Source organism: Tinamus guttatus, unplaced genomic scaffold (genome assembly GCF_059628265.1).
Source record: "Tinamus guttatus ecotype Peru unplaced genomic scaffold, ASM5962826v1 Tinamus_guttatus_pri_ptg000150l, whole genome shotgun sequence".
Classification (NCBI taxonomy): domain Eukaryota; kingdom Metazoa; phylum Chordata; class Aves; order Tinamiformes; family Tinamidae; genus Tinamus; species Tinamus guttatus.
In genome coordinates, this window is record NW_028288684.1 from 14,004,957 (window position 1) to 14,029,151 (window position 24,195).

The 24,195-nt window shown below is 38.2% G+C and overlaps 2 protein-coding genes across 3 annotated transcripts in view; one reads left to right on the forward strand and one right to left on the reverse strand.

Moving 5' to 3' along the window:
* The window catches only part of PGR (progesterone receptor), a 29,291-nt gene extending 24,692 nt beyond the window's left edge, over nucleotides 1-4,599 (forward strand). For both annotated transcript variants that reach the window (XM_088522333.1, XM_088522334.1), the window contains 3 exons: nucleotides 611-741; nucleotides 2,188-2,345; nucleotides 4,226-4,599. In XM_088522333.1, the coding sequence (XP_088378459.1) occupies nucleotides 611-741; nucleotides 2,188-2,345; nucleotides 4,226-4,381 (445 nt within the window). In that variant the 3' untranslated portion in view covers nucleotides 4,382-4,599. The remainder of the gene's footprint in view (nucleotides 1-610; nucleotides 742-2,187; nucleotides 2,346-4,225) is intronic.
* A 16,674-nt stretch (nucleotides 4,600-21,273) lies between these two features.
* ARHGAP42 (Rho GTPase activating protein 42) overlaps nucleotides 21,274-24,195 on the reverse strand; it is a 139,883-nt gene continuing 136,961 nt past the window's right edge. Inside the window, exons 23-24 of the mRNA XM_088522332.1 lie at nucleotides 22,828-22,907; nucleotides 21,274-22,609 (exon numbers count right to left, since the gene is read on the reverse strand). Of these exons, the coding sequence (XP_088378458.1) occupies nucleotides 22,521-22,609; nucleotides 22,828-22,907 (169 nt within the window). The 3' untranslated portion in view covers nucleotides 21,274-22,520. The remainder of the gene's footprint in view (nucleotides 22,610-22,827; nucleotides 22,908-24,195) is intronic.

Below are 24,195 nucleotides of genomic sequence, written 5' to 3' on the forward strand. Positions count from 1 at the left end.
AAAATATTTTAATACATGGTAAATACATTTTCTCAAAACTCAATGACAGGTTTTTATAAAACCTATCAGAGGTAGGAACAGGCAATCTTAAATTTTAGGTTCTTTTTTCAAAGAATAAAAGAAATCTGCCAACTTATGAAAGAAAACAATTTCAAATTGCGTCAATTGTCTTAATTTCAAATTGAAAGAAAACAATTTCAAATTGTTTCAAATTTCTATTGTAATAATACAATATTTCACATTAGTATTTTAAGTTAATAAAAACCCTCTTTTTTGTGGTTAATCTTCAGCTTTGATAGCCTCCAAGGTTCCTTCAGACCAATAACAACAGAGTAAACATCCAAAATAGTAGCAAAATTGTTACTATTAAAAAACACATATATAAATATAGAAAAATTCATTTTTTTCCTCTCTCTCTAGGTATAATCTCTTCTCTTATTTTCAGTAATGTGAAATTTGTATAATATGTACATAATATATATTATATATAATTCACATAATTGTATAAATGTATAATTTAATTGGTAACAAGCTATTTCCTTCAAACAATTAGAAGCTGAGTCTTTTCTTTATTTTCTTTTTTCTTTTTTTAACTTTTTCTGGGTGTAAGACAGAGGATGAAAGAATCATCGTTCTATTCACTGTGTCTATCCATGTGGCAGCTTCCACAGGAATTTGTCAGACTTCAAGTCAGCCAAGAAGAGTTCTTGTGTATGAAGGCACTTTTACTTCTCAATACAAGTAGGTAGAAAAATGCTTTATTTCTGTGTAACATATTACAAGCTGTAATTTAGAGTTCCGGGCAGTATTGTTTGGCCTGAAAATTGCCAAGCTGTCTGGTCTAATAAATGGAAAATTTCTTTAGGAAAAAAAGGTTTATATATTTATAAGGAGCAAAAAATCTGTACTTCATTGTTGTGTTTGTTCTATATCATGCTGGAGAAATGCTAGATCCAGTCAGATTTCATTATACATTTTCTAAGCAAGTGAGAGGCTGTGGAGTCTCCTTCTCTGGAGATCTTCCAAACCCGCCTGGATGCCACCCTGTGCCACGTGCTCTGGGTGTCCCTGCTGGAGCAGGGGATTGGGCTAGATGATCTCTAGAGGTCCCTTCCAACCTCAGCCATTCTGTGATTCTGTGACTTATTTCATCCAGGGAGCAATTTAGTTTAAATGAGACTGAACATATAACCTTACAACCCTTACAACCATTAGAAATACAAACAAGTATTTAATAAATTGTCAGATTTGTTGATTGAGCGCTTTATCCTGGCCAAGAAGTTAAAGTATGCTTACTTTTTTAAAAAAAGTCCAGCAGTACTAACATTTATTCAACTTCTGTTTGTAAAGTGGTTGAGCTTAGCTCAGATATAAACAAATGACAATATTGTTGCATTTAGTTTTTTGTTTAAGAGCAAGTTTGTGGTCACTATAATCATTTATGTCTTTTAAGATCGCAGCGCATGCAGTGGTGTTCCACTTTAACCGAGTAATATGGAAGTGTATGAAGTTCTCTTCTGAAACCCTTTCTAAAATGCTGAAAAGTCCTTCTGCTGAGAGCATAATTGTCAGTGATGAATTCCCAGATGGTAGAGCTATTATTAGAAATGCAACTTAGGCAACTTGTAAACTTATAAGGATACTGAGGTTTGGTTCTCTACGTACTGAGTAGGAGCAGAGACATGTGAATCCCGAATAATCTTATTTTCTGGTTGTGCAAAGTTTCAGTAAAAGATAAATTTTAGTTCTTTATCTTCTTTATTCCTTCTTAAGATGTTCTTGGCTGGTCTTTACCTAGGCTTATAATAAAATATCAGTCATCAACAGAATGTAATGTTCGCTCATATAAATATGAAAGTTACTAAAATAGTGAACACGCACTGCTAATGCAATAAAAATAATGTGAACCAAAATTCCTGCCTGATATAACTGCAGTTGCTTTGCTGGAATTGCAGGGTGTTGAATGTATTCTTATTTTAAATGGATTCCACCTCTTTTTCCTCACTAATAGAACTCCCATATCTATATGACTATTAGAGAGAAGTCTTACATTTCAGTGAAATTTAGATACACTTGTGATATAATAATAAAGTACACTGTAAAATACAGTATAAACTGCTCCTGTATTTTAAATCTCTCTCGCTGTGCTAAGAATAAATTGCAAAGCAAATGTTACTTCTTTTTTAGTTCCTTTGGAAGGTCTAAGAAGTCAAAGCCAATTTGATGAGATGCGAACGAGCTACATTAGAGAACTGGTGAAGGCAATTGGTTTGCGCCAGAAAGGCGTCGTGGCCAACTCGCAGCGCTTTTATCAGCTCACGAAACTGATGGATTCCATGCACGATGTAAGTTTCCTTGTTAATTTGTTTTGCTTTTTATGGCAGAAGGAAGTAATAAGTCTTAAAAGTAATTTTATGGAAAGAATCAACATTTCTAAATGAAAAATATTATAACTAAACTTTTCTTTGTGTATATCTGTGTGAATACGTATATATTTATAAATATGTATTGCATACGAAATGGTATACAAGATTTAAGTGAGTGAGAAATAACATTTGAATGTGGCACTATTTCTGCTATTATGTTTGTTGGTAGGGATCTATCTGTGTATATGTATGCTAGTGAATGCTTAAAAACATTTTAAAAATGCAAAGAATAGGAAATTAATGTTTTGAAGTCAGACTTCAAAGAATTAGGGATCATCCAGATAATTTTCCAACCATATTTGAACTATTAGTCCATATATATTGTAAGCATTTATTAAGTTTTTGTCTCTACTACTAATCTTTGATAGCTCTAATAATGAAGTAGAAATTCATGAGGGTTTTAAAATATGAAACTGAAGCCTTTCCAGATCCCTGAGATTCTAACATACAGCCTTAGGATTTATTAAAACTGAGGAGTGAATAACATTCTGTAGAAACCTCTATCCTTGTGAATATTGTTTTGTAATGGCTGTCTCTGCAAGACAGGCAAAATCAGAGGCCCAGGGCAACTCTTGACATTTTTAGCAAGTACTTGAGGAATACATTAAGACAATCTAGGAAGACTGCTTTTGAGTTCTGTGCTGGTCTAGAGGAACTTAGAATCTCAAGGAAAGATGATGTCTTTACTTGTTTACATTCTTCTGTATTCACCAAATCTACATTTTGTTTTCATTCTTTATGAATAAGTAGATATTCATCTAAAACCTTTTATCACTAATTACTCATTTTGATAGGAAAAAAACCCCAATAACTTGAAGACCTTATTTATTGATTAAGAGAGGTAACAAGAGTGGTAAGTATGTGTTTCACCAAGTAATCGAGAATCTGTTCATCCACTGCACAAACCTCTTCACCAACTTCTGCCATCCACAGAAAAAGCATACTTACTTGCTAAGGGAGGCAATAGAGAATACTGAACAGGAGAAGGAGCTTAATTTCAAGTATTTAATGGTAATCAGACTCCAGTCTTCACTTGGCACTGCTAGTGCCAAACCCTTCCCTGCATTTGGACTTCAGACACCTTAACCTTGCAAAAAAAAAAAATAGTCCTCTCCAGTCTATTAGTCATAGTAACCCTGTGCTCAATGAACCTGTTTGGTGTATCATTCTTGGGATAAAAGGCTTTTCCTGACTTGTAGAATTTGTGATCTGAATCTCATAGTATCCAGTAGGATGTAGGGTCAATCGCTTCATTTTAAATACTTTTGCAAAGTAGCCTCAATGGGAGCAAGTGAGTGAGCTTGTAGTGAAGTATCCTGCAGAATGATGGCTAGCATAGTGCTTGGGACACACAGCATTAATTCAAGTCCCTATTCCAGCTCAGACTGACAGAGATAAGGGAGAGACAGGAGAAAGATCACTCTGGTAGCAGAAATAATATGATCTTTGACAATATAAAGGACACACATGTAAAAGAAAACCTGCTATTAACTTGAAACATTTCAATTACAGAAAAGAGGTGAATTTTATTAAGCAGTTGCTTTGGAAAGGCAGGGACCTATGAAGTTTAATACTTGTGACATACCCAAATATGACTATAATGAGAACCATGGAAAAGCTCACAAGAAAGTAACAAATTCTGTCCTCAAAGTGGTATCTGAATGGCATGCAGTAAATGTAGCATCAAAACATGTTGAGCATCAGGATAAAATAGAAGATTTAATAATGATGAACAGCATGTATATCTGACTACGTTCACTGTTAGCCTGATTTATCATGTTGTATTTTATTAAATCCAGCTAGTGAAACAGCTCCATCTCTTCTGCCTGAACACCTTTCTCCAGTCCCGGGCACTAAGCGTTGAATTCCCCGAGATGATGTCGGAGGTGATCGCTGCCCAGCTGCCCAAGATTCTGGCAGGGATGGTGAAACCTCTTCTCTTTCACAAAAAGTGAAATGTCTTTTCTCTTATCATAGAGATGATTTCTGGGTCATGGTTTTGTTTGTTTATTTTGGTCAAGATTTTGCAATGCCAGGACTTCGGTATATTTGTCATACGTACCCTACCTGTTGCTTTATACTTGTAACATACACAACCATGTAAGTTTGATGTACATATTGTGAGTTCTTGATTCCTTTTACTGCAAAAATCACGACAGTCATAACAAATGTTTTGTAAACTTGGCTAGATTGCTCTTTAGATGTGCGTACGAATGATAATGAAAACAGCTTTCAGATTTCTAAGAAAAGTTATCTTATACATTTTTCTTACATATTATACACTTTCAAAGTTCTTATATGACATGGTGTAAACTTTTTAATACATTATGTGCATGGGTACCTGTGGGCATGCGTGTAATACTAAATATTTTTAAGAAATTAAAATATATATTGCCCACATTTTCTCATGGATATTTCACTTTTTACATAGTAATCTGCCTCACATAAATATCCTCTCAAAATAAGCTGTCCAGATCTAAGTAGATGTCACTGTGGTATCTTCATGAGTAACTAAAATGCTAGCAACAAAACATAACATTCATATTCTTGTCTGTGCTCATACTGCATTGAAACTGTGAGGCCAGTGTGCTGCTTTTGCACCATTCAGCTCAATTCTTCTTCAAAAATTGGAAAGCTTATAAAAATGTCCATGTATGTTACGCCAGAATAATGTGTATGCAAACACACTCAGCTTTAGTTTGCATTATTTTTCTTTAAAGTTTGGCATTTGCTAAAGCTAAATCACTTAGCTGTAATCTTAAATTTGGCAACTTCTTTAAAATTCTGTGTTTCAGAAGCTTTAAATAGAAATGTTTTCAGAGACTACAACTCTTAATTATCTTAATGCTTTGAATTTTAATGTTGAATACTCAAACAACCATTAACATCAAATTGTAGAGAGATTAAATGCAAAAAGAAATGGAAAATATGACTACAATGTTTTTGATACACATCAAGCTCATTTTGTTACCGTTTTGTAGAGGTAAATATTTTATGCTTTAAAGGCATGCTGTTATAATTTGGGTAACAGTAAAAGAGGAATTGAACTCAATTAGCTTTATTTGTTCAAAAGATTTGTCATGTTTTACCATGGAAATGAAATATTTGACTGAAGAATGATAATGTGGTGATATTTTTGCCTTAGGGTTGAGTTTAAAACAACTCATAGATATGAGGCATTCAACCAAAAGAGAAAGAGAGCAAAAGAGAAATGGTTACAGCCCCCAAAGAGTTTATAAGGGAATTACAATATGAGATATTTTTGCCATTTTGCTAAAAATTGTACTGAAGTTCTCTAGCAGTGTAGGGGGACAGTGAGTCACACTGGGGTTCCTGTTAGCCACGCACGAGGGCTCTTTTGCCCTTACATGTTGGCTACATCCATCATGTCAGCTGCGTGTAATTTGATGTGCGTAGAAATATCCTTGTCATGGGAGCAAAGTACAACGGCAGACCTGCTGCATAGAAGTTCAGTATTCCTCATTAAATCAGGGTGATGCTCATTAAAAGTTTAAGTGATTTTATTTGTATACAAAGAAATGCTGAGAAGTACCATCTAAAAGGTAGGTCTAAAGATATCTTTGTTATTTATCGATGCTTAAAGCCATTCCAGAAGAAAGTTGTGTTACAAATGGGAATAAAAACTTTTCAGCCTCTCACATAATAATACAAATCCGCTAGGAGTGGGGAAAAGAAATATCCTCAGATAAAATGGCATAACCAGACTTCCTTGCTAGTTGACTAGGGTCATGATTTTGAACTGCCAAGAGACAACCATTTTTTTCAGTACAGTCTGACTTATAAGTCTGATCTTTAAAGCAATTATGTTCTAATAAATAATGCAGAAATCTTCATTTCTGCTTTAGAAATAAACAAGGCTTTAGTTTATTGATTTTTATTTGTATTTGCATTCAGTAAGTGTGGAGCGCAGTTAAAAAAATTGTTGATTACAACCATCCTGCTTTTGTATAACAAAAATATTTTCATATATCCTCTGGTAAGTTAAACATTGCCATATGATTTACTGTTCACTGTTTACAGAAATTGTAAGACTCTAACAGAAACTTCCCACACTAAAAATTACTCCTTGACATCCTAATTCTGAAATGAGAAAATGGAAGAGTCAATATGCTTGCCTTAAGAATGCCCTAGGTCAAACTCCATCTGCCTTTTACTCTGTTCCTACAATTTGTTCCAAGTGTTTGCCATGTCACTGTGGCCCTTAAGTGTGGCAGCTTAGTCTGAAATACTATGCATTTGTCTCAAAGGCATCATCCAAAAGAAAGATCAGATGTCTTTTGGGAATAAATAGCAAATAAATAGCAATTCTATTTCTTGAAGATCTCTATCGTTCAGAAAAAAATTCCAGAGTATCATGATCATGATAAATAACACACTGCACAAGGCTTTCAGGAAGAGTTTGGCTAAATGTGGCTGCTATGTCTTTTGAAAATCCTGTATTCATTATTAAGTTGTCTAAAGTTAGACAAAACTAAATTAATTTGAGATCTTCCAGCTTTGAGCTCAGTTTCTAAAATTGCATTTAGTCTCTATTTTGGTGTCATCATTTTCTTCAGATTATACTGATACCATTTACAATAATCAAAACACAAATTTTTTTCCTTCTCCTGCAGACATTTCAGGTGCTGTGATTTTGCAGCACTGCAGCCATATCCAAAGAACTATTAGCAAACTAGTTTTCTCTAGGCGTTTTTCAGAGTTCAAGGCTTGTCAGTTTTCTGTATTTCTCAGCATTTATATTTGCTTCAAGATTAAGGTGTTTTTTAACCTGACGTTTACAAATAGGTCTAATTAAACAACTTCTAATGCTTTTGTATCTATTGAACTAGGCATAAAAAGGCTGCATCTTCTTATGTTGAATTTTGCTTACCAATAGTAGGAAATTTTGGTGGACAAAGAAAGTTCTTGCTCCAGCATAAATGATTTTCGTGATTACATTTATAAATATATTAATACTGTACTCTCTGCACAAAAGCTTGTCATCATCCTTAGATTTCAGACATAATTTCATTTTTCTGTCAGGACACTGGACGTTATTAAATCTTATGGGAAATTATGCAAGCTCTGCCTGAAGCTAAGCCTTTACTGTAATGTACAATTCCTGCATTTTTGACCCAAGGCCTCAGTATTGCCTTCTGCTAATATGTAAGTGAAACTAACTAACAAAACCTCCCTGTCTTCAACTGCTTGCTTTGGTCTCTGCCTTCATTATTCAGTTTTTAGGGGCATGACATGCTCTAAAGTATTTATAGTTTTCAAAGACTGTTTTGCAAGTTAAACTGCATAGCAGAAGGAGCCCCAGCTGTGCTTGGAATTGGAAAACCGTGGCAGTGCAGGACAGAGGACGGGAAACATCCCGCACCAGGTTGTGCCACGGGTTGCCACGTGGCCTGGGGATGCTCCGCTGTCCTACCTGCTGCACAGGCCTTGGAGGGGTCAGACACACAACTCACACCCTCGCAGACCCCAGCTGCATCCACATTTCTGACAGGCATTTGGGGAGGGAGGATGGTGCTCGTTAACAGCTGTTCCATGACCTAAGCAAATGTAGCCTGGGAATCTTTCAAATGATTTTGTGAGGTTTTGGAACAGGCTTGTTATACGTGTGGGTAATAAACTGAAGCTTAGATATTTTTGTGCTCCAGCTGTTCCTTCAGCTGCACTGCAGTTTTATTCTCTAGCGTTACATGGAAAATAGCAAGAGAAGCATTCAGTTTGTATTTTCTGAATGGTCACGGCCTTGGTGCTTTGATTCTCTTTTGCTTTTTATAAGCTATAGAAATATGTGTCTCTCAATGATTATATTGAACTAGGAAGCTAACAGAAAGATAAGGAAGGTATTTTGCTTTTGCAAAGCAGAGTCAAAGATTCTGCAAGCCTGCAAGCATTATAACAAATGACAGTAATGAAACGTCAGGATTTTTTAAACTTAAAACTAATCTAAATGTTTTTTGATTTTTTTCGACAGAACACCTGCCAATAATTTGGTTTTATTGTGAAGTTCACTACTTTACTGCATTCCTATCTACAAACAAATCTTTATTCTTATCATCAGTGGCATATCAGTAGCATAACTGTAGTATCTGTAGGAATCCTTTCCTCCCATACTCTCCTACCTGTCCAAACCTAAGGTTAGCTTATTCCTAGAGCGGGAGAGCAATGGGCTGCGTTCCCCCTTTCAGCTCTGCAGCTCCAAATAAGCATTTGTTGTCTCACATGCCATTGGTGGCAGCCTGACCTTGCTTTCCTTCGGATAAATCAGCTTGCAGCCGCACAGCCAATATCCAAAGCCTTCCCAACTTTCCATGGCTCAAAAGCCTTTGTATATACTGCCAGGCTAGATTGTCAGCAGTGCTAGATTTACTGTTTTGTGCTGCTCTGTGTCATCATGACCTGACTGCTGAACAGCGGGTTTGTTTTTAATTTAATTCTCTTTTCCCTCCTGGAAGATAAAAGAAAAAAAAAAGTATAGGTGTTTTTATTTTCAAATTTTTCAAATTTATGATTTTTTTTCAGATAAATATGCGATTATTGAAGTTATTCGTGTACAGATTGATAGTATAGGCATTCAGATACTTGAGCAGAGGCATGTAAGTAAAAGACAACTGCATGATTAATGATAACTGAGTTAGCTAAAATTTTAGCTGTACATTTGTTTGCCTGAGGAAAATAATCCTCAGAAGATAGCGATGCCATCTGAACTGAATTTCCTATTCCAGCCTTTGCATGACTTTAAGTACATGAGAAATGTGGCTCCCTTGGTGTTTCTCTCTCTCTTTTTTTTTTCTTTCTTCTTGTTTTTTGCCTACACTCTGGCATTTTCTTTCGTGGATCAGACCTGCTGTACTCTGCTCAAGATGTAAAGAATATAAAGAATATTAAAGAGTAGTGAACTTTCATTTAGTTCTAGCTCATCATTTAAAATTGGCAGCAGTTTCTTGCTGGTGAGAGTCGTGCTCATTATAAAAAAAATAACACTGTAAGTCTTTTAGCCATAGATCATTTTTTTCTGGGAAAGAAAACTAAATTACTCTTTCACCTCTACAGGTACAATGGCTCCACAAATTTAGCATTCAAGCATATCAGTGAGGAAGTTCTCACAATGGCATTTAAGTAGTCTCACTCTATTGCATTTTCCCACAGCTCAATTTAAATATCCACCCAACCAGTTTAGTACTAAAATCTCTTTTTGCTATATTGAGGAAAAAGAAGGTTCTCCTGGAATCCAGAACTTCCTATCTGTGAACTCTATAGCAGTGTACTTTACAACTAGATGCAAAATGGAAAACTCTAGTGGCACGATATGTGTTTTTTCCATCAAATCTGAGCTAACTGAGCAGATCATGCAGAGATCATTGCAGATCATTGCATTATGCTGGTGAGATCGTTAGGGTCAGTACCATAAGTCAATCCTTGCATATTGTACATGCAGTTTCCACATATGCCTGTTTTTCATACACTAGACAAAAATGCTTTAACACTTCATACCCTCTGTTGTTGTTTCGTGCCCATTCTGACACTCTGATCTGCAATATCATCCAGTTGAGAACAATGTTCTCATCCTGGCTCTCTTCCAAAAACAGAGATTTATTCAGGCAGGTTCATTGCGGCTCTGTGAAATTTGATTGAATAAGCAAAGCCCCAGTGAACACGTACATGGCAGCAGATGTTCAGAGAGGGTGTGAATGCTACCTAGAATACTGAATTCTTGGGGGAAAAAAAAAAAAAAACAAAAAACTAAAATTCACGGGTTGCAGGATTGTTATCTAAAAACAGATTTGTTTCAAAAGAGTATGCAGTCCCATTGCATTCTAAGGCTAATTGTGTACTGAAATTTAATCAGATCTCTTAATTTCTTTCTAAAGAATGAAAACTCTAAGGAACTGGATTATCTAATGTTGCATGATATTTGAAAGCCATAAATCTGAATTTTATAAATTGCCCAAAATGGACAAATCAACTTAAAAGGCAGTTGATTGCAGTTGTTAGCAAATCTAAAAGTAAGGCTAATGCCACCATTATGAATAGTAGTGTTTAAGGCAGTGCTTTTTCTAACAGTTAAAGAACACTTAGCATGAATAGCTGAAATATTTTAATCATCACACACACATGCAGGCAAGCACACAGCCCCACATGTATGCACACAGTTGCAGCTGTCCTGTAGCATCCCCATTACAACTAGCAGTTTTAAAAGACATATTTTTTGAGGAAGGCTCTAATACTAGACCATCTTATCCTCCTTATGTAGAAATAAATACATATTATAAAAAAAACCTCATAATTTTATTTGTGCATTATAATGAAATGATTGCACTTTCCTTTTAAGGAATTTTTACCTACAGCTCAGAGGATGTTTGGTCATGACTTAAACTTTCAGTAAAGGAAATGAAATTTCAGAGACTGGTAGATGATGTCAACAGGGACCATTCTTTTGTTAGATGTTTCTTTGGAGATGTCATGTTCACAGTGTGGCCCCAGACCTTCAGAGTAGTGGCAAAGACCACTTGTAGAAGTAAGAATATGTTCCATACCATTTTCCCAGATCCCAGCAACATTTTCAATAAGAACACGTGGAATTACTTTGCTGTTGAACATGAATATATTATTTTATAGGCAAAGTACAACATTTGCTCAAAAATATGCACTATTAAATAGAAAAAAAGTGAAACAGCAGAAACTGTTAATTTTTTTTCAACCATTTATCATTACCTGAAATGCCCGGGTATTTGGGCAATGGAAGCATCAAACAGCCCAGTTCTGTTCTATCATGGTGACATTATGCACTATGGAGGGTAATTCAGTCTCCTGGGACTATCATCATTGCACACCATGGGTTAGTGAAGGGATTTCTGAGAATTAAAGTCTTTATAGTTAAAAATATAACTGGATGCTTTGTATTCCAAATCTCACTCTTCAATATGGTCATGCTGCGTGCTGTCCAGTTCACTTCTTGTTACAGCGAAGCGTTGTCTCTGCGTTTACTGACACCTGCACTTCCTGGTGACAGTTACATTCAACTTAAACTTTCCTCAGAGACAGAAACTCAAACCCTTTCTCAAGGTTAGCAATGGACATCATGTGTCTATTTGGCTAATTACAAAGTTCTGTGAACAAAATCTAAGCACATTTGATATTAGAGGGAAAAAAAAAAAGGCTGAAAATACTATTTTGGAAGAGTTTGCCTTTAAGTTTGCCTTCCCTGAAGATGGCTGTTAATTCAAAGAAAAGCTACGTTACAGGAAAAACAAAGCACAGTCTAAGAGATAAAATCCAATGTGAGGAACTCTTGCAATACAGTCCTTTCATATATTTGTAAGATGCCTCCCCTGCCCCGCACACTTAATTTCATATGGAGTATTTGAAAGCAGAAGGCATGGATGGAAAATTCTACAGATGGAGAATTCTGTAGAAAGCCAAATACTAATATTTAACTGAGACATGTTTGAACTGATGTTAGCATTGCTTTGTATTTAATAATCAGGAGTGTGATGGATGCAATTTTCAGTCTATTGCTGTTATTTTTATTTTTAAAAAAAGAGAGCTAGCGAGACTTGTATAAGATACCTGTATTTTCCTGTGATGGGGATCTTGAATCTATATATTTGTAAGTAAGTCTGAAATAGCTTTCAAGTATTTTTGTAAAGGTGTTGTCTGGCTACATTGTGTCATGCCCAATAAATTGGAGATGTGCTGACTCGGGAGGAGTGCGGGAAGTGCTTCAGTCTTCTGTTCCCTAGAGCGGCAGGAAAAGAGGTGCCGGCGGCAGCACCGCTGCAGCCGGCCGGGTCGCAGCCACGAGCGCCGCGCGGACGCGGAGCCCAGAGCTCCCGGCTGTGTCCATGGGGCAGGGAGCCGCGGTGCCCGCGGCGCTCCCGGAGCCGGTGACGTGGACGTGCGCTCGGAGCCGTGCGGGCCGTGCCAACGGCAACCGCGACGCTGCTGCTACTGCAGGACTTCCACATAACACAACGCATTTGGAAAGCGGTGTTTGAGCTGCGTTTCTAACAACTGCCCTCCTTCTTGTGAGTTGATCTCAGTATGATAAATAATCCATGCACACAGCGTGAACAGTTTTAAAGGGCTCTGATTTACCACGTAGGTGACTTTTCTCCAGATTAATTTAATTAGAAAAAAACATTTCATGCACCATTAAACAACAGCAAAAGGCTTTTGGTCTCTGCAGCAAAATATGTATGAATTCTGTCAGAATGGGAAATCTTACTAATAGCAGCAACTCAGAAAAAAAAAAAACGGAAAGAGTTATTGAGACACTGAAGAACTAAAATACTCAAGTTTTAAACCCTGGTCCTACTTAAACATGCATTTAATTAAGGACACTGCTATTGCTACCTTTATTTAGTCTTCATCCTCTCCGTATGCATTGATATTTCTTTAGATTGACTGGAATGACCTCTTTGTTCTGCATGTTATGTCCAATCTCAATCTGAATGCATGTAACGTTCAAAAATGACTTGGGGTTTTGTTTTGTTTTGTTTTAGATGAAGCAGGATGGAATGGTGTAAAATAATAAAAGAATTTTACCCATTATTTGAAATGAGACGTTCAAGCCATTTGAGGTAGAAGCCTTTGCTTTAACCTCTAATTAAATGTGATCTTTTTCATTATTGCATTTCAGACTCTGTAATGATACAGCTCCTGTGCAGATTGACTCATCACTACCCAGAGCAGGTGTAGCTCACTTCATCATACTGATGAGTTCAGAGAATAATCATCTAGCACTCGCATCTTCTCAGTAGACAGCCCTGCTATTTTGTTATTATCTAAGCGAAAGAAAAGGGAGGTTTTAGAAATCCTACTCAGCAGTAATTTAGATGAAACCATGATGCCTTTTATTTCTTGTATTTCAATAAGGAAAAGCTGAGGTAATGAAGAGAGCAACAAACTGAGCAAAGGCTGACGTGGCTCCAGAAGGAATTCCACCAACCCAAGCCAGAGGGTACCGCTATGTCTTGTTGCTGCTCTTCATAGAACTCCCTTGTGACCAGCCGTAAGGAGAAAGTGCTGGCAGGGTCGAGTGACTTGGAAACAGTGAAAAGCTGAAGCGTGCAGGAGCCCGGCTTAGCTACTTGTTCATGTACACAGGCACTTTGTGCATCCTCTTTTCCCTCTGAACAAAACTGCCCAACAAAGCCAATCAATCACATCATTAGTTAAAAAGGCATTGATATTCACCAAAGTTGCTCTAGCTAATGCATGAGTAGATATCTGGACATTTGACTTCCCAGTTCATTCTGTCAGGGAATATTTCAAGAGATGCTTTAAACATTGATGAGAAAAAATGATTAAGGAAGAGCTTCAGCAGTAGTGGAACATGGACCTTGTGGCAGAACCTCATTGCTTCTGAGGCATCTATCTATCTCTGAAGATAAAACAATTGTGCTTTTTTGTTTTACATTCTCTCAATTAATTACATGCCAATAAAGTATGCTAGGCAACGGATTGACCCCCTGAAATAATTGCATTACAAGTTGAATGAAATGTTAGGATGGCAATTATTGCAAATATCTCAAGAGAAGGCCTGATTAGATAACTCATATTGCGCCAATATAAAAGGACTCAGGAAATTGTGAAGAATGACAATAAATTTTCCCATCCAAGGCAGACACAATCTTCCCTAATAACAGTATAAGCACAGCATTTTTATGGACAAATGTATGGCTCCCTCAAACAACATAAACGTCAAAGGAAATAAAATGACCATTTGTACTGTAGTTTTATGTGAGAAGAATTTGCATCACCACTGCCTAAAAATTTATTTTTACTAAACTGGTCTGAGGCTCTTGTCTATCTATCTACTGGATGCCCCTGGAGAACACTACCGAATGTTCTTGCTGTGTTTCACATTTGTCCATGAATTTCCTTGCTGACGGGGATCCTGTGTGTTCTGTTGTCACTCAGGACTCACAATGATGACAACTTTCACCGCCTCCGTTTCCACTGCTTTGTGCTCAGTCTCACAGTCTCATATCTTTATTATCTCCTTGTGAGGTCCTTGCAAAAGATTTGTTTCATTCCGGAAACCAGACGTATCCTGTGCACCAATTAATTTGTCAGGAGGTACACTGCATAATAGATTTATCAAGCTGAGGTTCCTTATCTTTCTTCCACCTCGTTTTGTGAATTGTCCTTTAAACATTTTCTCATGGGCTTTTACACCATACAGCCACCTCACCTTACTGCAGGCTGTGCTGCCATTTCCCTAGCAATGGTGGGCTCATACGGTGGAGCGCGGATAGTCCTGAGAGCCACAACGTGACACTTGTTGGAGCCTCTTGGCGCCACTCGCCCGTCTGCTGCGCTGGGGCGCCCACAACTGGCCCCAGAGCCAGCGAGGGCCCCACGCGTCCCCCTCCCCTGCTGCAGTGTCACAGTAAGTTGCCCTGTGACACAAAGGCTCTTGCTGGACCTTCCTTCAAGCCCGGTCGGATGGATGGAGCTCCCTGTTGTCATAGTAGGAAACACGGAACTCCAAATCTCACTGAAAAAACCCACAGACAAGACAAGCTGCGTATTTCCCTCTGAAGTTTGTTGCAAGAAGACAAAGGTAATGGCTAACAACAAAAACAATCTGCTGATATTTCTCTTTCAGGCTGAACTCTAATCCCTTATAAGGGCACCCTGAGCCATTAACAGTAATTTTGAATTAAATACACCCATGTTAAGTCTGGCTAATCAGCTCCTCAATTATACTGGCAGAAAGATGTATTCCAATTACCAAAGTACTTTCAAGTGAATTAAGACTCTTTTCTGTACTGGCTGTGGAGGTCACTGAACGTTCCCATGAAACCTTGCATGTTTACCTTAAAAAAGCACACCATGATCTTTGGCAGAGACACTTCCTCTAGGTTAGTTCTGCTTTTGAGCTTGTTGCCATAAATACAATAGAAAACCACCCAACCGTTACAAAAGAAGTCAAGAATATACTTCAGTACTTTCTTTCTGCATCTGTGATTAATCCAAATTACACAGAAATATCCTTATTAATGTGAGATAAACCTTAAAAAGCTGAAAGTGCAAATATCAATTACCGTGTTTAACAAGCACAGAGTAAAGGTTAGGAGGGAAGTTGGGTTTTGAGGGAATGGGTCATGCCTACCTTAGCAAGAGCATTCACACCTGAGGCCCCAACTTTGGAGCCTCCTTTCGCTACCTCTACACCATTGCTTTGCACTTCCTGAATCTCTTTCCTGTTTCCCGAAATTTCTCCTCATTGCTGGCAGAGGGCTGCAGCCAGCACTGCTCCTCCAATGTGGCTGCTGAGCCAGGCTCCATTCTGCTTAACCTGGGCCAAACGTGCACATTTGCACAGGTGGGAGTCGCTTGAGTCCCTATGCTTTGTACAGCTATTCCATGACTGAGCAACAGAACAAATTATAGGATTAGCAACTAATACACTAAATACCCCAAATGTGGAAAACCGTTTTTCCAGACATGAGGATCACGTAGTGAGAGGTGTCTTCATGCAACCAAGGACATCACCTTTCTTTAGGAGACACCGATAGCATCTCGTCGCCTGGGAGTCGTGCTGCTTCAGGAGGACTTGGGGTCCGTGTGAGGTGGTGGTGGGCACAGCTCTGGCAGGCAGGAGCCCCGTGTGCTGGAGCTGGCGCACGGGGCAGGAGCAGCCCGGCCTCTGCTGAACTGCCCTGGGCCCGTCAGGGATGCAACGGTCTAACTGCACTGCTCATGCAGAGGGGAAAAGGCCCTTTTATGAAGTTGATCGTTTGTTTGATCTTCCTCAGAAATTTTTAACTCTTCCTACTTTAAGAAAAACGATTGTCTTTCTTAGTTAATATCCCAATAAAATCCGACTTCTTTCAGGGATATAAAAGCCTCTTGGTTTCTGGACAGTCCCTTCAGGAGGAAGTTCAGCCTCAAAACTATGCCTGACTCAGGCACAAGCGGCAACAGAAATAGCTCCTTTCCTAGAAAAGCTCCTAGCCTTGAAAGCTGCAGGATCTCAAAGGCCCCCAATAGCTCCAGGTCCCTGAGGCCAAAAGTTTGGAGAATTTGTGACAGAGGAGGCAAAGTATTTACTGAAACAACTTCACTCACAGCTAGTATCAGGTCACCACGGTGCCACAGCCTTGGATCATCATATTCTCAGCTGTCTCCAGTGCTCCACCCACCTGCAAGTTTTTAAGAGCCAAAGACCTCATTGATGTTGCTTTGATATTGCACTAGTCTTGTGCTTCTTTGATGCATAACATGTAAAACTGACACCTTCCTTTCCTCTAAAGATTTTGGAGACTTCCACCTGATCAAGACAGCAGATGACGTCTAGCATTCATACACATGCCCATTACTAAACTGTAGGAACAACTTACTAAACTGTCCTGTACCTAAAGCATCCTCATGGAAAAAACACTTGGTTAGGCTTTGTTTGGAAATACCCAGATAGGGATAAAAGAAGCACAAAAGAATTATTATTTGAAAGCAAATAATAAAAAAAGGCTGAATCACAGCCCAAGTTTAAAAACAATTCAGAAGCTAGTATGTGTAGAAAGGCTTTTATTTTTAAAAAATTTCAAATTTCTGAAATACAGTGTAAAGTAAAACATAGAAGTACATCTGCAAGTCAGCTTATGCATATCATGCCAGTTATTTACATGTAGATATATACAAAGTGCAGATAATTACTGAAACCACACTACAAAATAAACAAAGAGTTCAATAAGATAATTTAGTAGTACTTTATTAAATATATATATATTTGTTATTGATTGAATATACTTTCCTATTAAAATACCCTATAGTATCTAAAGTAACCCCTATAAACTCTAATACCTCCAAAATTGTCATAAATATGTTCGCAAATTGAAGCTACCCACGTGTCAGTTGCTTTGCCCTTTGCTTTACGTAGAGACTCTTGTAGTGCTGCGATCACTCTGAAATCTTGGCCGCCTGTGCCAGGACACTAATGACAATTCCTGCTACACTTGCAGACAAACTGCTGCAGAATAGATTTTCACAGAGACATCCAAGAGTTGAAGCGCCACTGCCTGCATTTAAAATAATGACACTAATCCAACGACTTATTAAATACTGCTACATCCAGGACAATAAGAACAACGCTGCTATCTTTGGTGAGTGTATTCGGAGCAGTCTGGATACCAAGCACCTTATTAACACAAAGCAAAGCAAACTCCCAAAGCCCTCACACAACCTGTGCAAAACAAGAGACCTCCCAACTCTCCTGATCACCAGTCCAGCTTCTGCACAAGGAGCAGCCGGAGGGGCGGCGGGAGCAGTGAGGTCGGGGGCCGCTCGACCACAAAGGGTGACACTCAGCTCTGCTTGATGGAGGCATCGCTGGGTCCTCCACTGGGGACAACCCAACGCCATGCCACACCATGTGTCTTCCCACAGGCAAAACATCCCACTCCGTCCAATGGGGGCTTCTGGCCAGCAAAATCCCACTTCCCACATATTTGCCATATGCCTCTCTGACTGTTCGGGCGCTCTGAGGGCTTCCACGAAGGCAGAGCTGCACCCCAGTGCGCGGGACACGCACCCTCCGGGGACGCTCCGGCCACTCATTCCCGAGCTGCACAGACTGCGCCATTAGGAAAAGCAGTGTGAAGAACAATGGGGCTTTTGGATTCATTTGTTATTCTGGTGCAATCTTATTAAGTACAAAATAGGACAGTGAACAAAGGTAAAAAAAAAAAAAAAAAAAAAAGAAATCCAATTCTGCCTATATTATAATGCTCTTTTGGTGTTGTAATTATTGTCCTAACTGCTGAATTTTGCAACTCTCTCTTCCTAAGATTTCTTTACTAAAGGCGTATTAAAATGAATCCAATTATAGGCAAAGAATAGAGATTATCACCAGAAAATAGATAAAAAGACAATAAGTTATTACTACTAACATAGATTAGTGCTGGTCAGCAATTCTGTGCGTCATTTTTCCAGAAATAATCTAACAATGAACTTTATAGATTAGTTAGGGACATACGTAACAGCTATCACTTAATTTAGGAGTTTTGTTACATAGTACTCTAAATGCCAAAATATGGCATGAACATTTTAATACTGAACTCACAGAAATTACACCAAAAATATTTTTTCATCTTAATCAGCATTAATAAAAAGTGATATAAAATATTATTATTTTACATATTTATCATACAATATACCAGTCCTTCATACTATTGGTTTGACTCATGTTGTGCTACAACATGTACCAAAAAGTTTAATGAAGATAAAGACATGGTTAAGTATGTAAGCTGTGGGTACAGACATTTTTTTTCACAAGACAAACAGCCATCAGAATGTGTCATCTACTGTGAATTTTCCAGTGATATTTTGATAAAACCATTGCATTCTTTTAGTAAGGATAGTTTAGTGTAAGGATCATTTAAAACTTTAACACAACCTTTGTTTGTAGAGTGAACCTGACTTTCTTAAATGATGATAAATAAATACTCTGAACTAAATTGGTTTGGATCACTTAATTTTCTGATAAGGCACTATCCGAATATTCTATATTCATTTAAATGCTACATGTTTTTCTCATCTTCTACAACTACTAGAGGAGAGTTTTGGTCAGGCCTGAGCGTATCCTCATGAGGCAAGTTTTGGCGCTCTGCTCTCTTCCATTCCAGTTTGCACACAGCCAGTTACTTTAAACATCTTTCCAGTTTGCTTTACAGCTTCTTTTAGCGATAAAGGCCCTCAAGAAAGTCAGGGAAGAGCTGGGGCATCCACAGCCCAGCAGTGACATTACACAGGAAGTGCCTGTTATGTAGCACAGAAGAGAGGGACACAGCAGTACAGTAAAAACAAACAAACCCCCCTAATTCTTCATTAAGAGTGAGCAGTTAACTGCAATCAAGAATAGGCATAACATTTCCAGGTAGAAAAGCCATTTGACATCTAAGTTAAATTTAAAAGTATGACCAACATGGCTGGTGCAGAAGAAGGGCCTGAAAAGGTTAAAGGTTAAAAGGTCCTAAAAGAGAAGACAGGGTGTGAGCAGCAGAACAAATGAAATCCAGTTTCTTATGAAGTTGTCTTGCACAGCTGAATTTTCTGGTGTCTAACAGGGATATGAATGCAAAGGAACAGACATAATGCCCCTCTTCTGCAGGGACTCCCTCAGGTCCTTCTGCAACCTTTCCCTCAGCACCTACAGCTCTACCTACTCAATGTCTAATTGAACTCTGCAGTTTTATAAACCTGTATAAGCTTAATATCTTTGAGTCCTCTAGCTTGCAATTGGACCAGCTGGTTTCAAATCATACGATTGGAGAGTACCCAGAAATACCCACATATTGTGAGAACATTTAAATCACGTTTAAAAAAATGGGGGAAATCAGGCTAAAGGAAATCAAACAAAAGCAAGCATTTTCTATTTCACTCTTCCTCAGCAATTTCACAACAATTAAATTTCTCCTAAAAGACAGAGAAGTTCAATAGAGGTCAGTCTGCCCCTGGCCCTGGTGCAATAGATAGGACAAGTTTTCCTCCCAGGCCTCTGCCTATCTCTGTGTGGGCGAGATGCTGCCAAGCACCAAGCCTCTCATCCTAGCTCTGCCCGCTGCCTCCTTCCACTCCTGCTCACCTGCAGAACCCTTCTCCTGGCCAGGTCAGCAGGGGAAAGCCCTTCGACACTGCGATGTTTGGACTATGCCCTCCAATACAGGAAAGAACACAATTAAAATCAGGTTGATGTTCTCAGGATAATGGAAGTTTCAGGCGTAGGTTATACACAGGTACTTGCATTAAAAATAAGAAAGACTTCACTGGGTGAGAAAGGTGCTTCTGTTCACCTGCTTTCTCTCCTGCTCTGGGAAATTTATGGGCATCACAACATGGGTCTGACTCTCCACCGCCCATGATGAAATCCAGAACAATCCTTCTTCATCACAAGGTGCTGAACATAATCTTGTCTTATGGGGAAGGAAAATCTGATTTGGGACCTAATGAAATTCTATTCAGAGTGAAGAAATAACCGAGATGAGTCAGTCACTAATTCAAGGGATCTGTTGTCAACTGCTTGCAACCCACCCCACCAGACTAGACCAACTAATGTTCCCTCTGTGAAAAGCAAGCTGCTGTACTAGTCTCCCCCCTTTCCTGAGCACTGCTTGGTGCTTTAATTATAGAAGAGCCTTGTGGGCTTTTGCACCATTCTGAATTCCAGTATAGAGCTGCTCGGTTTGAGTGATGGACTATATGCTTATAAAGAAGGTCTTGACTTGCTTCATGGTATTGGCAATGTATCTATCATCTAATTTAAACATGAAAAAGTCTACGAAAAAAAGGAAGCAATCAGAGTAATGATGTTTCTAGTCCTAAAAGAAGTTCTTCCTTAATTTTTTTTGAAGGCTGCATATGTCTTGGAAATCAAGAAGCTTTATATATTTATTACTGCTCTGAAGAAAAAACCAAGATTAGTTAGGTCTATGAAACAGTGAAATCTTCCAACACTCACACTGAAGAATTACAAACTTGCTAATACGGTGCTTAAATATCTTGTCTTTCAATAGGGCATGGTAACTAACCAAGCAAGGACTGAACTTTTCCTTCTCAAATTGTGCAAGAAAGGCTCAAATTTAGAAAGCTGCTTATGCTTGTGTGTAATTCTGAATGAACTTCTAATTCCACTGACTCCAGAGCAGGGTTTTAAGTCATGAAGCATTCAGCTGGGACTCCAAGAACAGCTTCTAATAAGTTGGTAGTTTTATTGACTGGAAATTCAGATGTAATTAAAGGTTTAATAAAGAGCAGCTTTGGGAGTGGACTTTCAGGTATTTCTTTTAGCAGAGCAGATATCTGTCTCATTTTTGTCTATACTGCCTATCCTGTGTTCTTTGCTCCCTTTTTATGGACTTTATTCTTTAATAAAGGAATGTTGATGCGCTTGCTTTTTATTGCAGCTTTTTTATAGTAATCTTTTCTTGGTAGGAAAATATATGCCGTTAAATACTAATTATTTTCTTTTCCTACCAGGAACAATCAATGGTTATTTATAAAACCTTCCCAAGTAGGTTTTTTCTTCTGTGGGAGGGGAGAAATCTTTGCCAAATAGTTCAGTGGAAGTCAGGAAAAATAATGCTAAATGCTTTCATTGCTAGATGGAGCTTTCAGCATTCATAGCTTACAAAATTAACTACTTTGCAGGCCATTTGTCTTATTAGCAATGGAAAAACTTGAAAGGGAGGCAGTTACACTTTATCTTACGTTTCAAAACACATTGCATTTTTTCTCAGCGTTCACTTCATGTAACTACCAATCACTCATTCAGTACCTCCTTGTTTTCTACAGCTGTTGTTCTGGGATTCACCGAGAACATCTTCAGGATGACTGGTAACATAGAAATATTAAGTTATTATTATTATTATTATTATTTATAATCATATGGAAAGGAAGAAATAAATCTAAGAAATACATGAGTGAAACATTCATTAAACACATCACATTTGGGATGAGCACTTCATGCTCAGTCAGTGTATAATCTGATTTGATTATCAGTTACATAAATTCTATAACATATTGTGATCTCACTGACTAACAAAAGTTCAAACTGCTTGTTTATGGAAAACTTGTTTCTTATTTGAAATGATTAGGACTGATCTCAGAATCAAGTTTTCCAAGGGAGAATTCAGATCACAATAGAAACATTACTTACACCACACACACAGAAAAAGAAAAAAAAAAACATACTAAACTGTAGATTGCAAGAAACATCAGAGTGCATTACCTCTAAATTTCACACTTTCATGAGCAACATCCTAGGACCTGAAGGTCTGCAGCTAAATGGTAACTTTTTTGATTTTATTGCTGTAGTGTTCCTTACCCATAGAAGAAGAACAGAACAACCTTTCGCAAACAATAGAAGTTATTTAAACAGAGTACCGTCTTCAGCACAGCAGCTGTTAACTGTTTCCTCACATTCTGTTCTGGTGACAGGGAGCGGCTGCAGTATCTGAAGGAAATCTACCACTCGGCTAACGGGCTGAGCCCATATCTGTGTCAGATAAAATCATAGTGCTTATCATTTGTTACCATGGATACCATGAAGATATTGCTGTCCACTATAAGTTACTAGAGGAAGACAACATAATTCTCAGGGACTAGTCCTGTTTTCCCTTCATAAGTTGCTTTTAACCAGCCTGGTTCCACTGATGGATACACTGCAAAAAACAGCAACAAACAAACAAAATGATAACAAAACAGCAAAGTTAAACAAACCTATACATGCTTCATATATTGATTCAGATAACAGTTATTCAAGATCAATTGAAAAATCAGGGCAAAAATTGAGAATTGAAACTGGAATTATAACTCTCTTGCCTTGTGGCTACAGTTCAGTATTTTTTTACATAAACAAAGAATGAAAAACATATCTTACCATTGGAAAATATTGCCCCTTGTGGGAAAGACAGCTCATGACTGTGCTCAGCCTTGCAGGAATACATGGCTTTCGCTTGTCTAAAAGAAGAAAATAAATTTGCAACAAATAAGATAACTGGGGATGGAGGGGAAGCATAAAGAAATTAATTTTACATCTGCAAAATATAGGAATATTCGGTTGTACAAACACAGACTGCAAAAAGCAGTTGCATAGCAGCTCAAAGAGGCAGAATAGTAGCAGATGGCAACACCAGACTTACTGGATTTAACAAATATGTTATTGAAGAAAAGACATCAACATCCTACTTAGAAACTTAAACAGAAATATCATTTGCATTTGTAACAGGATTCTTTCGTCCTAGTTGGCACTGCTGAATTCAGATGAGTACTGAATTGGGTGCAGTGCTTGAAACTAGTGAGGGTCTGGCTGGAGAGGGCTCGAGAGCAATGAAGTGAATGGGAAGGTTTTCAGCTTTTGGCACTTGAATTTATTGTCTATATGTGAGCTAGGGTGCATCTAGCTCAACTGCTACGCGGGACGCCTACCTGAGGATGCAATGAATGGCTCTCTAGATACCACTGCCTGTAAAAACACCTTATATGGAAAAGTACCTTTAATAAAACTCAACACAATGACACCTATGTGCAGACAGCTAGTTTATGTATCTTAATCTGCAGACAAAAAAAAAACAATTTATCTAATGGTTAGAGCAGTGAAACACTGGAACTGGCTAGAACTGGAGAATTCCCATTGCTAAAGACTCTGAAGAAGCCAACGAGCCAACTGGAAGCCCCTCAGTAGGCAGATGTGGTAAGGAAGGGTTCAGGCAGCAATCCTACCCCAGGGCAGGTGACCTCTCTGTGTCAGCTGATTTGGCTTCTAAAAATGGACCCCAGGGTGGAGCGTAAAGATCAGAAATTCCCATTAGATTTCTGTGCTTTACCTAGAGTGATACCTTTAATTTATATACGCAAAACAGTTTTTATAGGATCCTTAGCCAATCACTTAAGCTGCCTGGCATCAGTTTTTCTGAGTTTGTTTAAACCTGCGTTTGTTGGAAATGTGCACTGGAATCCTTGCCAAATGAAGATAAACTTGTTGCTCATTTGACCTTCACATGATGCGGTAGAGGATTATGGACACAACCTTCCTTCCAGCCAGCATTTATCTCAATGACCCAGTATGCTATCTGTGCTGAAGTTCTAAATTTTTGGCATATGTTTTGTGAGTGGGTATGCAAGTATGTGATCTGTCTCTTCTTTCCTCCCAAGACACTGAGATAACAGAGTCACAGGTTAGATTAACAACAGGGCAACATTAGCAAAAGGAGAAGACTTTTATTGTGTGTATGGGTGATGGGGCCGT